This window comes from Sorex fumeus, unplaced genomic scaffold (genome assembly GCF_029834395.1).
Source record: "Sorex fumeus unplaced genomic scaffold, SorFum_2.1 ptg000039l, whole genome shotgun sequence".
Lineage (NCBI taxonomy): Eukaryota > Metazoa > Chordata > Mammalia > Eulipotyphla > Soricidae > Sorex > Sorex fumeus.
The window spans coordinates 5,983,548-6,007,512 of NW_026606096.1; the positions used below are offsets into that span (position 1 = coordinate 5,983,548).

The 23,965-nt window shown below is 53.3% G+C and overlaps 1 protein-coding gene across 3 annotated transcripts in view; it reads right to left on the reverse strand.

The window, feature by feature from the left end:
- GFRA2 (GDNF family receptor alpha 2) overlaps positions 1 to 23,965 on the reverse strand; it is a 79,764-nt gene that overhangs the window by 24,817 nt on the left and 30,982 nt on the right. For all 3 annotated transcript variants that reach the window (XM_056118908.1, XM_056118910.1, XM_056118909.1), the window contains one exon: positions 19,770 to 20,124. In XM_056118908.1, coding sequence (XP_055974883.1) covers positions 19,770 to 20,124 — 355 coding nt within the window. The remainder of the gene's footprint in view (positions 1 to 19,769; positions 20,125 to 23,965) is intronic.

A 23,965-nucleotide genomic window follows, 5' to 3' on the forward strand; every position in this document is an offset into this window, starting at 1 on the left:
TACTCACACATGCGTAGAGGGTACCCTTGAGAGTCACACTAGACTGTGTGGAGGTCCCTGGGCTCCAGAGGAAGGTTCATCCTGTGGGCCCATCCAAGGCCCAGCAGCGCTTGGTGGACACACCAAGGCAACCACAGAATAGCCCTTCCCTGCCTGCCCTCTGCCCATGAAGATTGTACCCACTCTCCCCCAACCTTGAAAGACAACCCCCTGGATTTTCCAGCCTTTCTTTTTTTAAACAGGTCCTCATAAACAGTGCTCAGGGAACCAGAGATCTCAGCCAACCACGCTGAACAATGTGGTACAGCTTGGGGCCCACTCTGTTGGGGGTCTCCAAAGACACTCCCAGGGGAGAGGAAGGTGTGCAGGGAACAGACCAGGTCCCTCTCCCAGAGCATCTCCCTGCCCCCCAGTCTCCTGCACATCTGAGCCGTTTCTATCCGCCTTCATGGGATATTAACTCATTGAGTATACCCTCATGGGGTTTTAATTGATGTGAACTTGGTAGGGCCACTCTTTGGGATGGGGGAGGGAGGCAGTCACAATGACAGCAACAAGATGATCTTTCCTGATGACCCCACCCCCACCCCCCAGCCAGAGAAACATAGGAGAATCAGCCTAGTGCACTGGGACCCTTGGCTGCTCTGAAAAGTCCCGGCCAACCCCGCTTACCTAAGTAACAATGGGTTTCCCCTTTTCCCCTTGGCGAGAGGAGGCAGGTGTCATAGGAGGTGTGGCCACACACTCTGCAGAGGGTTTGGCCTCACTGCAGGACACCGTGGCATTCCGTGGCATTCTGTGGCATTCTGTGACAGCATGTGGCTGCATTGCTCCCATGTCAGCCTCATCTGCATGTCACAAGGGTCTGTTCCCCTTGTCGAAAGATGCTTGTGACAGGATTGAGGCCACCCCATCTGTCTGACCTCATCTGAACCCATCACCTCGGCAAAGATCTATTCAAATGAGGGCACCTTCCTTATCTCAGTGGAGAGGTGGTCCAGTCCAAGCAGGACAGTCAAGTCCAAGCACACAGCCCGCTCCCCTCCCCCCACTGCAAGATCCTGGCCTCCCCTCCCCCTCCCCATCTGGCCTGGGAGGTCACCTAACCCTGGATGACTTTTACTCACTGGGTCTCAGTCTATGCTTCCCACCTGGCCCTGGGCCAGCTCCCCTGGGGACACAGGTTCCCTTGGCCCTGTTAGAGGGTTGTGGGGAGCCGCTGGCAAGAAGCCAGAATGTCCCCCACATCCTTCCCCAGGACCGGAGCACCACAGCCATGCTAGGGGCTGGCTGCAAGTCCCTCAGCGTGCTGAAGCCCTACCCGAGAAAGTCAGCCGAAGGCCTGAACCTCACTTCCTTGGTTTCCAAATGCCAATTCCAGGGGTCAGAGAGGCCAGGCAGGTGTCAAGTTTAATCCAGTACATTCTGGGGTCACCCAGACCAAGGAGTAGCCACGCTCCCTCCAGCACCCTTCTCTGCTGGCACCACCCTGTCTGACTCAGAGCCTGGGCACAGCTCCTCATCAGGGCCCAGCAACCCTACCAGCAAAGACTGCAGGCAACAGCACAGCCCCACCAAGAAGACAGTCACGTGGCACCCAGGAAAGACGGGCTTCCTGGGTGCCACACCCAGGAATTCTGTTTCACTGTTTTAGGAGGGACCCAAAAATCAGCCCTTCAGATGACTAAGATGTGGGCTCACAGGACACAGCTGGGGACACAGAATCACAATGAAGAGTCTTTGGTTGGCCCTGATTTAGAGTCTGCTCCAGCTTTTCACTGTATGATCTTGGGCACATCACCTGCCCTCTCTGGTCCTCAGCTTGTATATCTGAACAGGGAGAAATAGTGACTGCCTGTCCCGGAGAACTGAGCAGAGGGTGAGGCGTGTGGTCCTGGCACGTGAAGGGCCAGACACAGATGCTTCTTGTCGGGTGTCCACAGCCCATCTGCCTGGATTGTGTGACCCGAGAGTGATGCTATAAACAGCCAAATGCCCTTGGAAGAAGCGAGGTTTCCCACCCCGCTCGAGGACAGTATCGCTTCACTTAACATTGTTTCATCAAAATGTTGATGAGAAAAAACAACCCCTGTTGATGTTAAACAGAATACGGTTATTCAAGGACCTGCCCTCATCAGACACGGGTTTAAAAAGAGCCGTTTTCCAAGAAGTGACTGCTGCAGTGATGATCCCCTTGTTCTTAAGCACTGTGCGAAGAGATTTCCCAGGGGTGCCTACCTGCCCCGTGGGGCAAGAGCCAGGCCACATGCCAACAGAGAACCAGACACAGCAGGTGAAAGTCGTGTTCTTCTCCCTTTTCTTCTTTGTTCAGTGTCCATCAGCCGCCTGATTCTCTGAGCTGGGGACTTCAGGTGTTAAAGTCCGTGCCCTCCAGCAGCTGGAGCAATAGCACAACAGGTAGGGAGTTTGCCTTGCACGCGGCTGACACAGGTTCAATTCCCAGTATCCCATTTGGTCCCCCGAGCACCACCAGGAGTAATTCCTGAGTGCAGAGCCAGGAGTAACCCCTGTGCATCACCGGGATGTGACCCAAAAATGAAAAAAAAAGTTCATGCGCTCCAGCAGACACCGCACCCGACAATACCCTCTCTCCTGCACACACACACCCCTCCCCGCACCCACGGCAGACACGGCTCTGCACCCTGGCCTCCTGGTCCCCCCCTCCATGGAAAACAGCCAGAGGAGCCACTGAACCAGTGACAAGAAGGGCAAGAAGGACCTATAGACACAGTGAAGGGTACAGAAATGCCCAAAAAGCATGGCCCAGAGACAGGTCTCCAGCACTGGGGACACCAAGTCAGGGTCACCCAAAAGACGGCCACCGCCATGATGCCCAGTGTTAGGTGACTTCCGTGGTCTACATGGGGACACGGTATGCACTTGGCACTTCACAAGCATTGGCGGCAGCTGTTGGGACATGCAGATGCTTGGGGCCAGGCAGGGGAGCGGGCTGAGAAGGGACCCGCACACCCTCCTAGAAGGGACCTGCACACCCTCCTACAGCTCCCACCAAGGGATCGAGATGAGAAAGACCCAAAGCTGTTTCCCCTTCTTCCCTCCCTGTTCCCTTCCAGAAGGCTAGTGGGAATTTTAGGCCTTGCTTCTGCAAGCTCATAAAGGCAGAGCCCTCTTGTCAAGTCTCACAGAGTCGCACAAAGCTGGTGAGAGGGGAGTCAGTGGAGGGGGCGAGGTACACCCCAGACTGGACGAAACCTGGGCCCCTTGTCATAGCCCCAAGAAGGGATGCTAGTTGGTTGCTGAGAACAAGATCAGAAAGTTTGGGGTCCCTGGTCAAGTTTGGGTTCTTGAATTCATGGACCAGAGATGCTCATTGTAGGGCTGAAAACCTGCTCCCCACTTCCTGCCCTGCAACCCCCAGATTCAGAAGCACAGAGAACAGGGACTGTGCATGTTTCTCAGCAGAGCTGGGGTGGGGAATCTGGAGCTCACCCCAGAGCTCTGTCGGGGAGAATCAGAGGCTTTACAAGTGCAGAAAAGCCTCAAGACATCTGCAAGGGTCTGGGGCCAGGACAGGAAGGACGGCTTCCGGAACACAGGCTTCAAAGACACACAGACCCCGAAGGGCGTCCAGAGCAAGCAAAGCTTCTGCTTAGTTAGGAATGGGCTTCCAGGCGTGGGGACGAGGGCTGCCCCTGCAAGATCCCAGAGGCAGGAAACCAGCAGCCTGCCTGTTACAGGCCCCTCAGGAAGTAGGAGACACAGTGGGGAGCACTGCAGAAGGGTGGGGAGAAGGGGAGGGGGCTCAGTCAGGCCCCAGGTTCCTCTAGTGCCTGAGCCAAAGGGCCCTGGGCCGGAGCACTTGCACAGTTCGTTCTGAGGATTTATCTGATGGCCGCTCACTGCTGGCCGGTTTGATTGCAAAATCCATTTCCAAATGGCAGCTCCTCGCCCATGAGCCACGAGGAGTGTGGACCAGGAAGGGCCTGCCTGGCTGCCTGCAGCAACTCCTGCTCCCCCAGGGACCCAGCCCGCAGCGGTCCACCCCCACACTCCTCCCCAGTCTCCGGGCACCACCGTGGGTCCTGGCCTGGCCTGGCTCAGGCCGAGGAGGTTGCTTTGGTGACAACAGTGGTGAGGCCTGCACTCCCTCCACCTCTGGGCAGCACAGAGCCCCAGCATGCTACTGCCTCCACCCGCACCCCATATGCATGCACCCTGCCTGTGCTTCTGGGGCCCAGGAGACAAAGGAAGAGAAAGCCTGACCCTCCTCTATCTGAACCACCTGGCAGGTGAGGCCCGCGGCCGAGCTGGGGGCCCCTGGCAAGCCTGCTCTAGTTAAGATACATCTATCTGCAGCATTCAGAAAATAGCTATCTACAGTATTGCTTTCAGCTATAATGGAAAACTGATGGCTTTTATCTCCCCAACTTTATGACTATTGATGGGATAGAGGCTGAGGTTTGATGACCATTTAATAGCCGACCCTGTGCAGTTAGAGGAGCATCAGAAAGCAATGAAAGCGCCGAGATGATTGTCTGGCAGAGAATTCTCCGCTGAGGTCCAGGAAGCAAAACAACCACCCTCCCCAGGCTCCCACAGAAGAGAAAAAAAAAAGTCATCATCCTTTCTTTCTTCTTCCCCTTCTTTCTGCCATTGACCTCTGGGAGGCTGATCCAAGGCAGGCTGCGGGTAAGCAATGCAGGCGTGAGCCCTCATGGGTAAAGAGAGGGCAGAGGGGAGGGTTCTGGACTAAGGACCCCAACGATGCACAACATCCCCCAGTTCTTCCTGCCCATGTCTCGGTGCATCAGGGGTCAGCTGGATTTCTGGAAATATCCCGTCCTCTGGATTGCCTCACAGGGTGCCGGGAAAGGGCGGGAAGAGAAGGGAAGGAGGGAGAAGTCTGACCTAGCCTGGGAGCCAAGTGGTCTTAGACCTTCTGTGTTCAACCGGCAGCCAAAAGTCACTGCAGATGCTGGGACCACCCACAAGCCTTCCTGCCATCTGCCCTCGGGGGGCTGGGCTTTCTGCCCCAGCCTCCTGCTTCACTGCTCCCCTTTGGCCCTCCAGGTCAAACCAAAACAAACCAAAACCCTATAGAGAAACCAATCTTTAAAGCATGTGGGGAGTAGCACCCAAATGGAGAGAGAGAGAACAAAAGGGAATGCCCTGCCACTGAGGCAGGGTGGGATGTGGGGGATGGGGGGTGGGAGGGATACTGGGATCAGTGGTGGTGGTGAATGGACACTGGTGGAGGGATGGGTATTCGATCATTATATAACTGAAACCCAAGCACAAAAATTTGTAAGTCTACAACTGTACTTCATGGTGTATAGTAATAAAAATGTTTAATAAATAAACAAAAATAAAGTATGTGAGGGAGAGGAGGCAAATTCTTTGTTCCTAGTGCCTTTACCAATATTGTCTCATTTTCCACAACAGCCCTCGAGGTGGCCAGGATCAACTTGAATTCTATCCAGCTTTTAAAAAAAGGAAACCGGGAAACCACCAATAGCAGTGTCGTAAATCACAGAACTTCAATCCATAAAAATACATAAAATAAACCATTTTTAAATAAAATTTTAAAAATGAAAGAAGGATACATGCTTAAAGATGGTACATGTCTCAGGTGTCGGGACCCAGTTTTTGTCTAATTTGCCCTCTACCCTCGCAGCTGCTTCAAAGAACAGGGCACTGGCCAGGGAGGCCAGCCCTGACATTTTGGCCCCCTCCTGCCTCCCTAGCCATGTCCCTTGGAGCAGGTGACTTCCCCTCTCTTTGTCTCCATTTCCCCATCTAGAAAGTGAAATTTTTCTGGGATGAGCTTTAACATGTCCCCTAGCTGTGTTCTGAGACAAAATCGTGGATCTGTGGACAGCCACACAGACACATTTCCAGACACAGGATGCCCTGCTCTGCCCACAGCCCCCGCCTTCCTGAGAGCACGCCCATCCCAACGCCAGAGGCCACAGGAAGCCACCAGAAAGCACGCCTGCCTGCACAGAAGTCAGCCTAGACTCTCCAATCGGCCCCATCCTTCGAGCAGTGCAGAGGTGGGGCCATGGGTGCTCAGACCCATGGTGACCCCACAGCCCTCTCCTTCCCCACTCTGGGGCCCACTGAGTTCTCTCTCTAAGGGCTGCTCAAGCAGCCAGAATGCAAAGGACTAATCCCCAGAGAAAGCAGCAGAAGGGTTTGCTTAAAAAGCTTCCTCCTTTCTGGGCTTCTGTGCGTCCAGCAGGAATTTGCGTGCGGGTGGTGTCGGGAATGAGCAGGGTTCCCCAGTCTGCTTTCCTCTATGCCCCTCCCAAGCCCTCCAGGAGACAGAAACAAGACCCCCCACCACCACCACCAGGTAGGGCCCTGTCCGGCCACTCTCCCCAGGCAGGGCTGAGTGGGCCCGAACTATCTCTGTGGCTGGAGCAGCAGCCTCCGAGCTCAGCGGTCACTGCGGGGCAGCAAGGACTTGTTGAACTGCTAGGGATTTGCAGTCCTCTCTGCAGGAACCAGGGGAGAGCAGCAAACAGCACTCACGGTCCTGCTTTTGTTTACTTAGACCTTCCCCCAGAGAAATGAGCACTGAGGAAAGCAGAGAGGAGTGGAAGGCCTCCACCACAGCCACCGCAATTCCTCCCGGACTCAGCCCCAACACCTTCCAGGTTTCTCCACTGGGCCTCATGGCCCCTCAGTGCCACCAGCCAGCTTTGTTTGTCTCAATGGTGCCAAATACCTCCATCCCTCCCGCTCTGTCCCAGGGTACAGTACTCCTATTTGATATGATTCGGCAGGTCATTTCAGGGGACATAAAAGTAGCAGCAAATTTATGAATTCGCCAACCGGGAAGGAACACACTGGCTTTGGACAGCTGGGTTTCTGCACAGATTCGACCCCGTCCCCCTGCACAGTGACTTCACAGAAGGAGGCACCCCCAGAGCCTGTCCTGAATCTCACGGGCTCTTCAGCCCTCGACCTGTATGCTCTACACCAGAGGCGACTCACCCAGCGGAGGAGAACCTGAACCCACAAATGGAAGCTTCCAGAAACATCTGCACCCACTGTGATGAAGCTGCTCTGTTCCCATGCCCTAAGCTTCCCAATGCCGGGAAGAGCACGTCAAAAGCCAGAAGCTCTTCTCATGACATAAGAGTCCCCCTCTCCCCTGCGAGGGCTGGAAGGTGCTGTCCCCAGCCCATGCCTGGGCTCCGAGCCGGACAGACGTGTCTTGTATGACAGTGAACCAACATGAAGACAAAGAGCAGGGAACCACACATAATCACATTGTTTTTCCTGTGATAAGAACTTTCAAGCTCAACTCTGAGCTACTCTCCCCAGAGATAAAGCTGTACTGCCAAGACAGCCCCCAGCCACACCCCTCGGGAAAACTAGGCCACCTCTCCAATTCGGTAACCCTGCAGTCCTGAGACGGGGAGCGTTAACAATCTGTTTAGGGAAGCAGAACAGCTTAGAAAACAGCCTGTCGCCTCTTTGTGAAAGGAGGGGAATGCCTACTTTAAAGGTCGAACCGTATACATTCCCCCAAATGTTAACTGTGACTTATTTCGGGGTGCCGCGGTGTGTGCTTCTACAGCGCGTGCAGATTGTTCTGAACATCAGCAAAAGCAGTCATGAGAATTTCATTTTGAAAATCTGGGGGGAATTAAAGAGGGACAGGAGGCAGGGAGGCAGGGAGTATGAAAGGATGGGTAGGGGGTTGTGGTCTCCAGAGCACAGAAGCCCTTCCCGGGACTGGACCCCAGGGACAAGCAGCTCACCGAGGGCCTGATGCTCTCCAGAACAGTCCCCTCACCTGACACTCTGCTAAAGCCTGCAAGGGCCTCTGGTCTCTGTTCTCTGCCGCTAAGGATGGGAGCTCACTACTGCAGGCCTCATTCCCATTTCCGGGAGATCTCCGATTGGTCAGACTAATGAGCAGAGGCGGGACTAGGACTGCAGTGGTATCAGAATCATTTTAACGGGTGTGTAATTAACATACAACATTATTTTAGCTTTAGGAGCACAACATAATTTGATATTGGTACATATTACAAAATAATCATCGTAATAAGTCTAGCTGATATCCATAGCCAGACATAATCACATAATTTTTTTTAAGATCGACTGAGCAACTCTCACATGTACAATGAGGTACAGCCAACACAGCCCCCAACCCCACACTCAGCGCCCAGACATACTTTTTTCTGAGACCCCACATTCCATGGCCTGTGAACCCTTCCAGTCCACCCATTTCACCCCACAGCAACACAATCCATTCATAGGTGGAATGTGGGTTTGTTCTGGTTTTTAGATTCCACACGTACATGATCACATGGTTTGTCTGTCTCCAACTCAGCAGAAGGTCCTCAAGGGCCATCCAGGTTTTATAAATGGTGCATTTCCCTCTTTTTGAGGTTGAGAATTACTGCATGCCACATCTCTTCATTCATCTGAGTATTCCGTACAGAGCTAACCCCAGACTCTCTCCCCGCTCTCCTGGGGTGCAAGGCCTGGAGGTTCCAGGGGGTGCTGTCTGCTCAGTGCCCCCGGGGCAACCCAGAGCTCTGACCTCTCACATGCGCACACAAACACACAAACACACTCAATCTCACTGGCACCTTCTGCTCTGAGCAGCCGCGCAGCCCTGGACACACCACACCCAACCTGCTTCCTCCTCTGCAGGCTCCCGGGGAGCCTCTGCCTGGGTCTTCCTCTCCTCCCAGATGCAGGACCAGACCCCTTGCCACCTCTGGAGGTTCTTCCGGCCACGCTGCTCCCTCTGAGTGCCCACAGCCGTGGTTTAATCCTTACAGCACTTAATTAAGCAGGGCTTCCTCTTCCTATTTAATGTTTTCACAAGGGTGAGCCCCGACTCCCCAAATGAGCTTATAAACTCTTTGAAGGAACTAATGTTTACCGTGTGCCTGTGTGCCCGGCCGATGCTCACTGTTTTTCCTGATTATTTCATTTAATCCCATAATCTCCATCTCAAGTCCCAGCCTCTCGCCTGAACCTGTCATATATAAACAGTGCTCCGATGCAAGTTCCAAAGGCTTTCAAACAAGTTTGAAACCCAAACACCTTCCCTATGCTCCCTCCTCCTCCTCCTCCTCCTCCTCCTCCTCCTCCTCCTCCTCCTCCTCCCCCTCCTCCTTTTCCTCTTCTTCTTCCTTGTCTTTCTCTTCCTTCTGCTCCTCCTCTCCCATCTCCTCCTCCTCCTTGTTCTCTTCCTCCTTCATCTCCTTCTCCCCCTCGTCTTCTTCCTCTTCTAACTGTTCTTCCTCCTCCTCCTCCTTCTTTCTTCTTCTTCTTCCTCCTCCTCCTCCTCCTCCTCCTCCTCCTCCTCCTCCTCCTCCATCTCCTCTTCCTGCCCTCCTTCTCTTCCTCTGCCTCCAGTCTAGAGATGAGGCCTCTTCCTGGCTCCTCTCCTCCCCCACTCCCCACAGCCAGGCAGGCCCAACCCCCAACTTTGAATGTCCTAATGTCTCCCCACTCACCCCCAGCCTCAGCCTGACTCAGGCCGCATCACAAAAGCCCGCATTGTGACCCACATGCCCACAGCAGCACAGGGACCCTCTTAAAACCCTATGGGAGGGGCTGAAACAATAGCACAGCGGGTAGGGCATTTGCCTTGCATGCAGCCAACCCAGGTTCGATTTCCAGCATCCCATATAGTTCCTTGAACAATCACCAGGTGCGACCCAAAAAGCAAAAATATAAAATAAAATAAAACCCCACGGAATCACGTGTGTCCCATGCTACAAAGAGCTCATGGCTCCACATTCTTCACTAGAAAACCAGCCCCTCGTCTGCACACCCGTGGGATTCTATGCTGGCTCCCCCTGCCTCCCTCAGCCCCTCTTTTCCATACACAGTAGCCCTGCAGGGAGCAGAGGGCCGAGCAGGCCTGCTCCTCCTCCCACTCAGTGCTCAGCACAGGGGTCACTTCCAGCCCCACAGGCAGCCTGGGGTTCACTCCGCCTCTGACTGCAGCGCATCTGGAAGGGGCTCACGGGAGCACCGTGCAGGCGCCATGCTTCGGGCTAGGTGATGCCTCCCTGTTCCAACAAGGGCCACAGTCGCCAGCGCTGCTGAGCTCCCACAGGAAGCCCCTCGAGATGCTCGGACATGACTCCCTGTACACAGGCTCAGGGGAGCGCCTGCCATGGGGGCAGGCCGGATGGGAGCTGAGCGCCCCAGACTCGCCTCCTGCTCCCCGAGAGGGCAGCTGCCTGCCTGGCCTCTGTGGATAACTCATCGCCTGGCTCGTCTCCAGGCAGGGGGTCTGAGACTATCCCACCCCCGAAACAGTGTTCTTGGGTCCACCGAGACAGTCCCAAAAGGCACCTGAGGAGAACAGCCTGCTCTGGGACATCAGGCTAATTCCACTTCTGAAGAAGAGGCACAGGCTCTGCCTTAAGGATCCTGTAGACAAAGGCAGATCCCGCTGACCTGAGGAAGTCATATTCCATCAGGGACAGGAAGCCCCTGCAGACAGCTCTCAAACCCTCCTTCAACCAAGATGCTGGGACAGTGGCCTTCCCTGGATCGCCCCCAGCTGTCCTCTCTGAGTCTGCTCAGGGCATCACACTGAACGCCTCTCCCCCTCCTGAGGAACCGTGAGCCCTGAAGCTGAGTCACACAACCACCACCAGGTCCTCAGGAGAGGGGCAGGTTGGGGTCCTAACCACACTGTCCTGGAGGTCAGTATCAAAGATCCAAAGGCAGGTATGGTCCAGACTTACCCTAAAGAGGTGTGGTCTGAGGACTGCAGCCAAACACAGCCAGCCCGGCCGGCTCTTCCCAAAGCCAGGACAGCAGTGGGTTCTCCTCAGCCACCTCACTGACAGGACAAGAGAGCAACTTGTCCCCATTAGACAAGCTCCCTTACAGTGAGGACTTTCCTAGGAAGCGCTGACAAATAGCAGGATGTCTTTGGGGCCCCATTTACAGGGGCTCAGCACCCAGGGCTGAGATGACCATGGACAATCCCCAGGTGCAGGCGAGTGAGGTGGAAGACCAGCCCACAGGCTGGGAGAGGTCACCGACTTCCCAAGCCCAGTGACTCCTGAATGTCCTCATCTTCCTGAGCCTCTCAACAGCATGTCACAGCTGCCCACGCCTCCTTTTTCAAAAGGCTCCTTGATATTCCAGAGTTGTCGTTATGATGTCACCACACAACAGCACTCAGAGAGGCTGACACGTTCCCGTGGCCACCACTCAGCCAAGTCCCTCCTAATCCTTTCCCCTCACCTTTGCCCCCACCGCTATGCATATGACCCCACAATCCCTAGTTCCAGTCAAGCTCCAGATAAGAACACCCTAAGGACACCTCAAAATGAATGTGCAGAAAATGCCAGTCCTGCTGGAGCTCCCCTGCCAGGCCGGCGCCATCTCAGAAAATGGCCCCATCACCCAATTTGTTCAAGCTGGGAGCCGGGGAGCTGGCCTCGAGTTCCTGGGGCCCTGGTTCCCACATCAACGCCTATCACTGCCATCTCCAAAATATCTCAAATTGATCCACTTATCTCTCTCAGCACCCTGGCCCGAGGGACCATCATCTCTGATCCAGTAATACTGAAATAGCCGCCTCCCCAATCTCTCTGAGGACATCCAGGCTCCACCCCTCCTCCCCACACAGTACGAGTCACCTCATACACTGTCATTGCAACACCATCACACTAACTTCAGAAGCTACCAATACCATACAGGACAAACCCAAACCTCACAGGGTTGGCGGCCCTGCCTCCCCTCACCTGCTCCCGCACCTCTCCCCGACCCCCTTCTGCCCAACACTGGGTCTCCTTTCTCCCCAGCAGACCTGCCCAAACATCTGCACCTACCACTCCCTCTGCGTGGTCCCCTCTCTGCTGCCTTCCTCCACCTTCTCCGGGTCTCAGTGCAAATGTCAACTCTTTCTGATGCCCCATCCAGCTCTCTCCTTTCCTCACTCAACAGCCTGCTTCCTTAATTAATACCATGCTGTCTGCTCACATGATCACTGTCCATCATAGTGCCTGATGCAAGGGACCAGGGACTATCTCTCTTTTGTTCTGCAATCAAGAGGCTGTCTAGGGCCATGCCTGGCACTTCTCAATGAATTGGCCTGGCAGTGACATAGAATATAAAATAACAGAGACTGAATGGGAAGATGAACCAGAAAAGGAAAGCACGTGATCAGTGCCATAGGACACGGCATGTTCTAGAAAGCATCAGTGGTGAGGAGAGGGCAAAGGGAGACAAGGCTAGAGGCTTTGAATGAAGAGGAAGCTGGTTGGCTACACACAACTGACTTTATGAATCCCTAATCCCCAGCGTGGTGGCATTTGCAGATGGAGCCTTGGGAGGGAAATCTGACCATGAGGGTAGAGTCTTTGCAAGCAGCCTGGCACACATCTCCTTCTCCTTTGCCCCCCACCACCCTGTCCCTGACCTCCGTGTGCTGGTCCCAAGAAAGGCTACGTGATGACACAATCTAGAGAGCCCTCACCAAGAATCTGACATGCAGTCACCCTGATCTAGGCACCCTGACGTAGGCCTTCAATCCACATCTGAGAGAAAGGAAATTGCTTATGGTTCATATGCCACCTTCCTCCATCCCTCGCCTACAGAATTTTGTTGTAAAATTCCACCTGGCAAGGAGAGAGTCCATGTCGAGGAGTGGAGGCAGAAGAAATCAGAGAGCCCAGTGGTCACAAGGCAAGAGTAGGGTCACTGCAAGTGTGCAAACACCCCGGCATGTGCAGGGGACCCTGCTGGTCTGAATCCTCTCCAGCTCGTACCCTTAGTTTTGACTCACTTGTGGCATCTCCCCACGTGGGTGGGTCTTCCTGCCAATCTCCCAGTGATGAAATGGCTCCCACACAGAGCCGCATGCGGGAGACTTAACCAGACAGGTCCTTGTCCTCTCTGGAGGGGGAATTTGCAGAGATCAGAACCAGAGCAGTCTGGATAGGACAGGTTGGAGACTCGCTGCCTTGTCCTGCTCACCTAGAGTGTCCAGACCAGAAAGGATCATAAGCCCTGTTTGTCAACTTGGTGCCTAGGTTTCTGCTTCTCTGTTTATTTCCCAAGTGTCTTTAGTCAAGGGAGGCTCCATGTCCCAGCCTCATTTCAGCTCATCACAAGAAATTCCAGGGAAAGCCAGCTGAGTGAGTACCCTTGTCCCAGGACCCAGGGTGAGCAGAACCCCTACTGCCAGTAGCAAGCACGGTGTGAGACCCCAAAGGAGAAAGCTCCTGGAAGGGTTGATGACGAGACCCCCAGATAACCTAGACATGGTCAGTCTCCAAGCAGATCACCCAAGGCCCCCTGGGGTACTGCTCTGCTATGGGTGAAGGGGGTTGCTGATCATTCAGCTCGTTCCTGGTCTCCTCTCTGCCAGGAAGAGGTTGCTCCCCACAGCAGACAGGTAGGGGTGAGAGCGAATCAGCCTTTTGAGAGAACCTGACAGGACATGGGCTCTTCCTGATTATTGTGTGGCACTATTCTCAGTGCAGAGCAGAACGCACAGTGCTCGATAAACAGGAGGTGCCCTAGGGGCAAAGCCCTCAGTCTACTGCATGAACTCACCAATCCTAAAACCACACTGGGTGCAATGTGGGCACTCAAGAAATGGTGTCAAGGGGCCAGAACAACAGTACAGCAGGTAGGGCATTTGCCTTGCACATGGTCAACCCAGGTTCGATTCCCAGCATCCCATATGGTCCTTCGAGCACCTCCAGGACTAATTTCTGAATCAGAGCCAAGAGCAACCCCTGTTTATCGCTGACCCAAAAAGAAAGAAAGAAAGAAAGAAAGAAAGAAAGAAAGAAAGAGAGAGTGTCAAGTGAACAAAGAACAGAACCCCCATTCCTACAGAAAGCACAGGTCCCTGAGCCTTGTGAGGTCAAGGAAACTTTTGAGAATCTAACAAAAAAATAAAATAAAATAAAATAAATAACAAGTTTCTCTTAAGGAAACACACACACAAGAAACCTTTCAGAATATTCAAGAACCTCTCCATTCAGGGATGAGCAAGGCAGAGCACATGCCCTACTTGCATGAGTTTGATCCCTGACATCGCACGTCACCACTACCACCCCAGAAACATTGGATATGACCCTGGTGACCCCACAGAATTGATGACCAGAGCATTGAAACTTCAGGGCCACAATGTAGGGCTGAATATCACTGGAAAGGGTCTCTAAGGCCCCACAGCACCCCTGGAGAGAGCCCTAGAATGACAGAGTATTTTAAATAGTAAAGGAAGCAAAAGCCTGAACACCCCACACTGAGTCCTTCACAAATAACCACTTGAAGGCATTTAGAGACCCCCCCAGAAAAAGTCACCCAACAAATTCTCTAGAGAAGCCAAAAGAGGCCAAGTCCCAAGGAGGCAGGAATGGAAGCCAGACCTGGCCAGGCACACTGCCTGCAGATGCCAGACCCTGTGACAGTCGTGCGTGCCAGGACCCGCACTCCCTGCCTACCCAGGAACGCTCTCGGACAAGGACAGTGTCCACTGCATGGAAGGGGCCTGGGCAGTCAGGGAGCCCTAGGGTAGAATCTATTTATATACGTTGTCAGCACCCAGAGGTTAAATTACAGCCCGGGATGTGGCACTGAGCCAGCGCAGAGCTATTTATAGCCTCTGGGCAGACCGAGAGGACAAGCATGTGGCCACCCCATCCAGAAGATGCCTGGAAGGGACACAATCCATAGGCAGCAACAGCGGCATCTTCCCCCAACTTCCCTCCCTGCATCTGTGTGTGTGTGTGTGCGCGCGTGCACGCGCACACACACACCCACACACACACACCACGCACAGGCACAGACACACAAACACACCACACACACACACATACACACACACACACACACACTACTCTTCGAGAGAGAAACCTGAGACCGTGTTTTAAGGAAAGCAAAAGTAGGTCATGTTCCCCTGGGTGCGGAGTGAGAGAATACAGTGGAATTCCATGGATTCATTCCAAGAGATTCTCTGTGCTTTCCAAACTCCCTCTCCAAAGTTCTTTGCAAAGAAAAGCCTTTCCTGGGCTTCTCGGGCTCTTCATTGGCCTGAGCGCGCAGCCCTGAAGGGTCCAGGGTTGGAAGCACATTCCCAGGTACAACTGAGCAGGAACCTGCCCACACGCCAAACTGAATCAGGACAGAAGGGTGGGGCGCTGGCTGGGGGTGCCTCCAGTAGCCCCATGTCCAGCACCGAGAGCATTCTCGTCTAACCTGAAGCCCTTCAGCCCATCACTGAGACAGTTGCCCTGACCGCACAGTGCAGCCACTCGGTATCCCAGAGGGGCCTGCCAAAGCCTGACTCCCACGGGCGCACAGCACAGCCATCACAGGACCTAACGTGATGCCAGGTTAAGGGAAAGAAGCCCAAAGCACAGCTTGGGCAGTTCCCTAAGCCGAGGGCCAGGAGAGCCAGGCAGGTGAGGGCCAGGATCTATGTAACAGGGGACACGGGCATGTTCCGGGGATGGTGAGGATAAGGGCCCCCACTTCCAAGGAAACAGTCCCTCAGGAAGCTTTCCTCTGACTCCCATAAAGGCTGCTTTAATAAGAAGGTTGGAGGGGGGCTGGAGCGATAGCACAGAAAGTAGGGCATTTGCCTTGCACGCAGCCAACCAGGGTTTGATTCCCAGCATCCAATATGGTCCCCCAAGCACTTCCAGGAGTAATTCTTGAATGCAGAGCCAGGAGTAACCCCTGAGCATTTGCTTTTTGGGTGTGACTCAAAAATTGGGGGAAAAAAAGAAGAAGACGACGACTGGGGGGCCCCAGTTCCTATTCCAAACATCTTGACCAGGGCTCTTCCAGTGCCAATGACAGGTTTCCACCTGGGGTGCCCATTCAGGCACCCTGGAGGAGGCAATGCCACAATGGGATGGCAGAGGCTCCTTCTGAGCCCAGCGGGAAACAGACACTGATATCTGCTCTCCTGCAGTTGACCCTCTCTGTCATTTCTCAGGCTCCTCCATGGACCCTGGGGCACTGTGCACGAGAGCAAATCTGGCCACCAGGGCATGAACAGAAATCAGTCCCTCCCCCCGGTCCCTCAACTCCACCCAACCACCATCCTCTTTGAAAGGATATCCCTCGGGAATCCCTCTCCAGCCAAGAGCCCATCTCCCTGGAAATGTAACCAGTGCAGAGGGCAGGCAGCACCCGAGGAAGCTGCTTCCACACACTCAGACCCACAGGCCCTGGAGACCCCTGGGTGGCAGGGGGGGGCTGCACTCAAGGTCTCAGCGAACAGGCCAAGCACATGGGGAGAGAAATAGTATAACTGGACCCTTAAGGAGGGAGGACGGAGGTCCCTGCAGTCCACACAGGTGAAACCACCCACTAGGGGCCCCTGTCCCGAGGGCCTCCAGCTCCCTTCAGGCCAGTCTTCGCCCTGCCTGTCATTCCACAGACTGTGCACAGCTGACAAGGACATCTCCGCAGCAAGGACGGGGAGAGACTGCACTCAATCCCCACACCCAGAGCTCCCCTCTGTCATGTTTCAGTGAATACATGGCCCCTCCACTCGATCACCAGGAAGCTCAGTGCCCCTCCCGTCTGCACACTGCCCCCTCTGAGGGCTCCTGGTTCTTCCTCTGACACCCTTTGCCTGTGTGCCCTTATTTTAAATGCCCTCCCCCATTTGGTTTGGTAAGTGATAGGGGTGTGTTTTGGGGGGTTGTTGTTGTTGTTGTTGTTGCTTTTTGGGTCACACCCGGCAATGCACATGGGTTACTCCTGGCTCATGCACTTAGGAATTACTCCTGGCGGTGCTTGGGGGACCGTATGGGATGCTGGGAATCAAACCTGGGTTGGCCAAGTGCAAGCAAACACCCTCCCAGCTGTGCTATCACTCCAGTCCCAGGGGTGTATTTTTTAACTAAGCAAAAGAGAAAAGTGCACCTTCCAGCTAAACAACCTTGCTGGGCCCTACAGCTAGCTTCAGGTCAGCGGCTTCCCCAGCTCCAGGGGGGCTTACTTCAGGGCATATGGTCCCCCACACACACTCACGCTTCCCTTCTGGGTGCAAGGAGCGACCCTCCCCCCACCCAGCCTGCCTGATCCTTTCCACAGACTGCATCTCTGCCTCATCCCTGCCTCCTGCAGGCCCGCGTCCACAGCAATGACCGTCCCCACTGCCACTCACACAAGCACAACACATTCTCAGCCACACAAAGACACACTTGGGTACCTACTCCACCATACAGGCACACTGCCACACTCAACACATAATCTTCCCTACACACACACACACATCCGGCTCACGCCCCTCTCACATATGCTCATTGTCACACTCAAACGTAATCTTCCCTCGACACACAGCCACGCTCACACCCCTTTACACACACATGCACACTGACACACATCTCACACTCTTTATCTCTCTCTCTCTCTCTCTCTCACACACACACTCATTCACACAGACACTTAAACTCGCACTCACATGCCCTGTCAGGTTCTCTCACACACTTTGGGGTACCACTCCTCAGTCTCTCCTTCCCTTGGACCTCCTTTCTCTCGAGGTCCAGCCGCTCTCCCTCCCTGACTGACTCCACTTCCTTTGTCCTTCCCTTAACTGCTATGTCCTGCGGACATCTGCCTCTCTGTGCACACAGGGGCCCTGCTGACACCCAAATATGCAGACATCTCCAATCTCCCTCCTGGCCTCTCCCGACCCTCCCTGCATGGCAGGAGCTGGAATCACTAATCCCAGACGCTCAGCAACCATCCAGCCCATTGCCCCAACTCCAGCCCCTTTTGTTGAGCTCCATAACCACAAATCTCATTTCTGCAGACACTGCCAAGGGTTGGGGAAAGGCTGAGTGCCCAGATGAGTCCCATCCACACATGGAGTAGCTCCGTCATTACAGTGACCAGGCAGCAAGCATAGCCGGCTCCTTCTCTTACCTCTGCAGTCCACGTGTGGGGTGCACATTCAGGTACAGCACACAGAGTGGAGAGAAACCAGAAATGACTTTCTCTCAGCCTTCTCTTCCCTCCATCCCACAGCAGCCTGAGTCCAGGCCAGCACAAATGCATATGAGGAAGGAGAGGAGTCTGGACCCAACCCTGGTCTGGGCTAGTACAAGACCTCGGGCGAGTGATTTCTCCATGCCATGTCCTAATTTGGCAAACACGAGGCGGTACACCGCTTCGCAGCCTGGTTGCTGGAATTCAGCCAGGTAAGACGCAGAGCAGACCAGGGTCCTGCAGAGTGAGCACCCCAGCACCCGGCCCGCATTCCATGTGTACCCCCACTGCAGTTCCCACCGGCCAGTTCTGCCCTCCAATCCTGCTATATGTTTCCGGCTGGCCCAGTCCCCAGCCTTTTCCTTCTCTGAGGCTCAGCTCCACAGTCCCTCTCTGGACCCCCCCAGGCTGACCCAGATGCCATTGCCCAGACACCCTCCCTGATAGGCCACAGTGTGGGGCCCACGGTCTCCCTGTCTCCCCTCCTGCATCAGTGCTCCTCCAAGTACCCCTCCACCTGCCGAGGATTTACGATTCAGCACTGAACACAAATAGGAAAAACATGAGAATTACGAGAAGGCAAATTTCTACTGACGGCACCACTAAAACAAACAACCCCGTGCCTTTCTAAAAATTAAGACTCCACTCAGTAGCTTCACTATATGCAGACTCTGTGTGAAATTTCCACCATATGTCATCCTACCTAATCCTCACAATAACCCATGGATTCAGGTACTTATACTCCTGTTCTGTGGGCGAAGAGATGGAGACTTAGAAAATTTTTGAAACTCTCTCTATGTCACTTAGCTAGTAAACAAAAGAGCCAGTATTTAAACTCAAGATCCACGATCCACCCCAAAATAGATCTGAGCACTTCTCAGTGTGGAATGATCCACCTCAATGATTTATGGGAGCCCCTTCCTAGGTGACCACATGACCTCTGTTGGGATATATATGGACCTTCCTAAGAGGTCTGTTATGTTAAATGATAAACTCCTTGGCTTTTAATCTTAGTTTCCACAGTTTTTAGCATTGGAGTGAGCACAAAGTAAGGAAACCTTGAACTGTGCTTAATGAATGAATGGATGAAGGGAAAGAGGATTAAAGCAGATGAAAAGTGGAGTGAATGAGGAATGAGTGGATGAAATGAATAGAGGGATATGTAGACAGAGTGAAGGAAGGGATGAGTGGATGGAGTGAATGAAGGAATTAGTGGATGGAATGGATTGATGAGTGGATGGAACATGAACAGAGGATGAGTGGAATAAGTGAATGAAGGAATGAGTGGATCAGTGAATGGAGGGATGAGTGGATGGAATGAATGGAGAGGTGAGTGGATAGAGCAAATGGAAGGATGAGTGAAATGAATGAATGAAGGAATGAGTAGATGGAATAAATGGAGAGGTGTGTGGAGGGAGCATGAATGGAAGGATGAGTGGAACAAGTGAGTAAAGGAATGAGTAGATGAAGTGAATGAAGGAATGAGTGGATGGAGTGAATGAAGGAATGAGTGGATGGAGTAAATGGAGGGAGGAGTGGATGGAATCAATGGAGGGATGAGAGGATGGAGCATGAACAGAGGGATAAGTGGAATAAGTGAATGAGGGAATGAGCGGATGGAGTGAATGGAGGGGTGAGTGGAATGAGTGAATGAAGAAATGAGTGGATGGAGTGAATGAATGAATTACCATTTATTTCACACTTGCCCCCCACTCCACCCTCCTGCTGGGTTCAGAAAACCACATTCCAGTGGGCCCCAGTCAGTGGACCAGAGACAGCACCTGGGCCAACACTCCCAGGGCCAGGGCAGCGCTCACCGGCACAGGTGATCAGTCCGGCATGCACCGCGGAGGTCCAGGCAGTTGGGTTTCTCCTTGTCCTCATAGGAACAGCTGGGCAGGATGGTCTGCCGGCGGCGCTCGGCACACGCCTGGTCCTGACAGGAACAGAAGAGCATGCGGTAGGTGTACTCGCTGGGCACCCGGTCGAAGAACTGGCGCAGGGCCTTGTGGCACTTGCGGCGGTTGCAGCGCTCCGTGGGCGAGATCTCGCGGTTGCAGATGGAGATATAGGAGGAGCGGAGCTTCTTGCAGTTGTCATTCAGGTTACAGGCCTTGGCGGCATCCAGGCAGTGGTTGCTCTTGGTGCTGACCACCGGGTCCACCCCTGTCCCTGCAGCAGGAGGAGAGAGCGGGTCAGAGAGCCACACAGGCATTGGGGAGACCGCAGTGCCCACCGGCTGGCTGGAGACATCGTCCAGAATTCAGTATGCCCCAGGTTTTAGTTTCCTCGCATGGGGCTAGTGAGCATCAAATGATGCAGGATGACAATTCACACGCAAGCTGACAAATTAGGGGGTCGGGCCAGTACCTGGTGCTGGTCATTATGATGTTGGCCCTGAGTCCAGGGTCTTAGTTTGGATTAGCACAAGCCTAAAGGTAAGCAATGAGGTGTTCATGGTCCTGCTCACTGGTATTAGGAATGAGGATACCTGTGACCAGCTCACAATTTGACTCCGTGGAAGAGCAAATGCCTCAAATGTGTGAGACCCTGAGATCAGGATCCAGCCCCAGGGTGGGGAGAATCCCGCAAGAAGGTGGCATCTGAACTGTGACATGCCCAGCCCTGAGCACCCAGCAGCGTCACCCCTGAACAACCTCTGCTCAGACACCACAGCACCAGGGGTGTTCAAGGAGGGACTATTCTCATTAAGGATACAGTCAGGAGGCTGGAGCGATAGTAGAGCTGTTAGGGCATTTGTCTTGCACGTGGCCGACCTGGGTTCGATTCCCAGCATCCCATATGGTCCCCTGAGCACCGCTAGGAGTAATTCCTGAGTGCAAAGCCAGGAGTAACTCCTGTGCATCACCAGGTATGACCAAAAAAAAAAAAAAAGGATACAGCTAGGGTACATAAATAACGTGACTGTCGCCAATCTCAGCCCACCAATCTCAGGCCACCACACATTGCAAAATACCACTGGGACCCCCGCAGGGGGAGGAGCCCTCCCTCTCTTACAGGACAGGGTCAGCTGCACACTACATTGTCCCCGTCCACTATCATGCTGCCCATTGGTAAGGAACGGCAACCTGAGGGGCATGCCCCCACGTCTCTAAGCTACCAGCAGGTACTCCTTATATCTGCTCCCCTTTAAGGCTAAATTCCTGTGGGCAGGGAGAAAGCTCTAGGGGATACTGGAAATAGCTCATTCCACACACTGCATGGTCCCAAGCACTGCCAAGAGTGATGGCTGAGCCAGGGAAACCCCAAAGTAAATTAAAACGTCAAAAAATAAAGCCAAACCCCTCAAAGCCATCTGTACCTAGTCTCTTCCTCTCCTTCCTGCTTCCTGGACCCACCGCAGCCTGGAGCTACAGATTTTGTGAGTAATTTCCCTCACCCTTGTCAGTGCTCGGGGACCCTGGACCTCTCCTGCTCAGTAGCAGCACTGGACATGGCTAGTCACCTGCTCTGACCCCCACCCTCTGCAGGCCTTCCTGGTGGCCAACCCCTGCCCTTCCCAACCTGCTTCACAGACCCCCCCCCATCTCTAGCATCAATCAGCCTTTCTCTCTGCACCGACCCCCACCCCAGACCACAGCTATCTCAGGGCCTCCAACAGTATGGGGGTTTCAAATTCACATCCTCAGACTCACACACGCCAGTGGCTGCTCCCCAGCTCCACCCGGAAGGCTATTACCGCACCTCAAACCTCACTCATCCAGGTCAAATAGCCTCCTCAGGACCCCTGGATGCCCCAGCCCCCCGTCCTTCTTGCAACACCGACTGCCGAGCACCTGAGCCCTTCCTTATTCTGCTTTGTCATCCATGAATTGGAGAAGCCTGCTGTTGTGCGGACAAACCCCTGCAGAAGCCGCACGAGCACTGCCACCACCCGAGCCCATGTGCCACCAGCCTCCCTGCCATCCCTGCCCAGCCCCATCACCTGGCAGTCAGCACCCCAGGCATGGAGGGAACGAGAGGTCAAGGCCGGAAGCTCACACACGGGCTCACTCTAACACTCGCTCCCTAGCCCATCAGAGGCCCCAGCAAGCCACAGGCATCTACAGCAGGATCTCAACCGCTTCCAGTCAGGCCTCCTTCCCGAGGCCTCCGGTCCTTCTGGGTGCCCCCCTAGTCCCGTGCCATGCCCCCCTCTTTATGGAAGTTCCACCTGTAGCCCCTTAGAATATTCCAGATTGAGAAACACCACTCCAGATTGTTGAAGTTGAAACAAGGGCTAGCCAAAACAAGATGTACTCACGCACTCTGAAAATACACACCAGATTTTAGAAACTTAGAAACAAATGTAAAGTAGTTCATTAATATTTTTTAAGTTTGATTACATGTTGAAGCAATAGTCTGTTGAATATACTGTGTTAAACAAATTCTTGTAACCACTCTCATTTGCTGCTCTTTTACTTTTTGAATAAGACTATTGAAAACAGGGGTTTACACGTGTGAAACATCAAAGTTGCGTTCGGCATTGCTGTTCTTGAGGACGCCACTTCCCGGTCGCCCTCCAAGCACTCTGCTCACGTCCAGACCCCCAGAGCTTCCGGAACTGGCACTAAGAAGGCTCCTCCCTTAGCCCAGAGGCCTCCCATGCCAGCCTTCTGCTTGCTCCTTTCTTCAGGTCTCATCTTACTCTTGAGGTTTCTGTACACACACACACACACACACACACACACACACACAAACAAAATCCTCACCCCATCTCTGACTCTCCACAGCACCACACTCACTCCCACGAGATCCACGGACTCTGTGGACACATTAGTGCTCCATCAAGGCACTCGGTGGGCCTCCAGCAGCACCCAAAGCTCCCATGTCTTGAGTGGAGCATGTGTCCAACGGCTAAAAGAACAAGTTACCTTCATGTCATCCATGGGATCTGGTACCACAAGCCTTCAGTAAGAGGTAAAATGTTATATCTCATTTTAATTTTTGCCTATTTGTCTGTAACTTGGCTAACATCTCAGAACTTGTAAAAGTTCCTCCAGGGAGACCTGTAGGATAACAATTGATTTGTCCTTTTCTCCCTTGCCACAAGGAGCTTAGGTTTATCAGGTTGCACCCATCACAGTGCTCCCGAGTCACTCCTATTCCTTTGTTTGTCTGTAACCACTTCTTTGTGCTCTTTTCCCCAACCAGTTAATCAGCTTTTCCCCTAATCCGAATCTGTTCATTTGTAAGGTCAGATCCTTCTAGGACACTGAACTTGTATTGTAAGTTAATATTGCCTTTCTCCTCTCCTTATGTCTTTTGAATAGTTTACTTTAATGCAATGTCCTTTTTGTATAGATACGGGAAGACAATTAATATTATGCAATTATTTAATTGGCTTTGAATGTTATTCATTCCCAGGCATCTGCTTTCTCAACTTAAGCCTCAGTTGCCCTCACTTCCAAACGCCCCCAAAGGCAGGGTCCCGATGAGGGGCTGGATGGTACCAGGGCAAGCAGGTAAGCTATGTGCTACGCTGGCATCAAGATGGGCCAGGCCAAAGCATCATGATTCTTAACTATGAGTTAGGAATTTGATCATAGACAAATGCTGTCATGATCCAAAAGTAACGACGAGACTAGGACCCTGCTAGGGATAGGAAAGACTACCTAGCCTGAGCACTGTAGTTTGAGATCAAGATGGCCCTAGGAGAGCAATTCTATAAACTTAAAGTGTTTCTTACTGTGTCCATACAAAATGATTTATATTATGTATGCTTATATGTTTGCTGGACAAAGAGAGGAGAAACACACCCAGGGGATTCCGTTCTAGGGTGGGTTGATCTGTCCTAGAAGAGGGTTTCCCGTGTGTCCAGACTAGTTTGGATGAGGCTGAACATTTCTCCCCTTTGAACTGCCTTCAGTAAAAAATTTCAGTATATTGTAAGAGGAAGCTTTCCTTTTCTCACAGAAACCTGGCTGGTCTTTGACATGCAGATCTTAGCTGCTAGACAGGCCTGATCTTTGGGATGTTGAGTCCAAGCTCTAGCAGACTAATCTTTGGGATG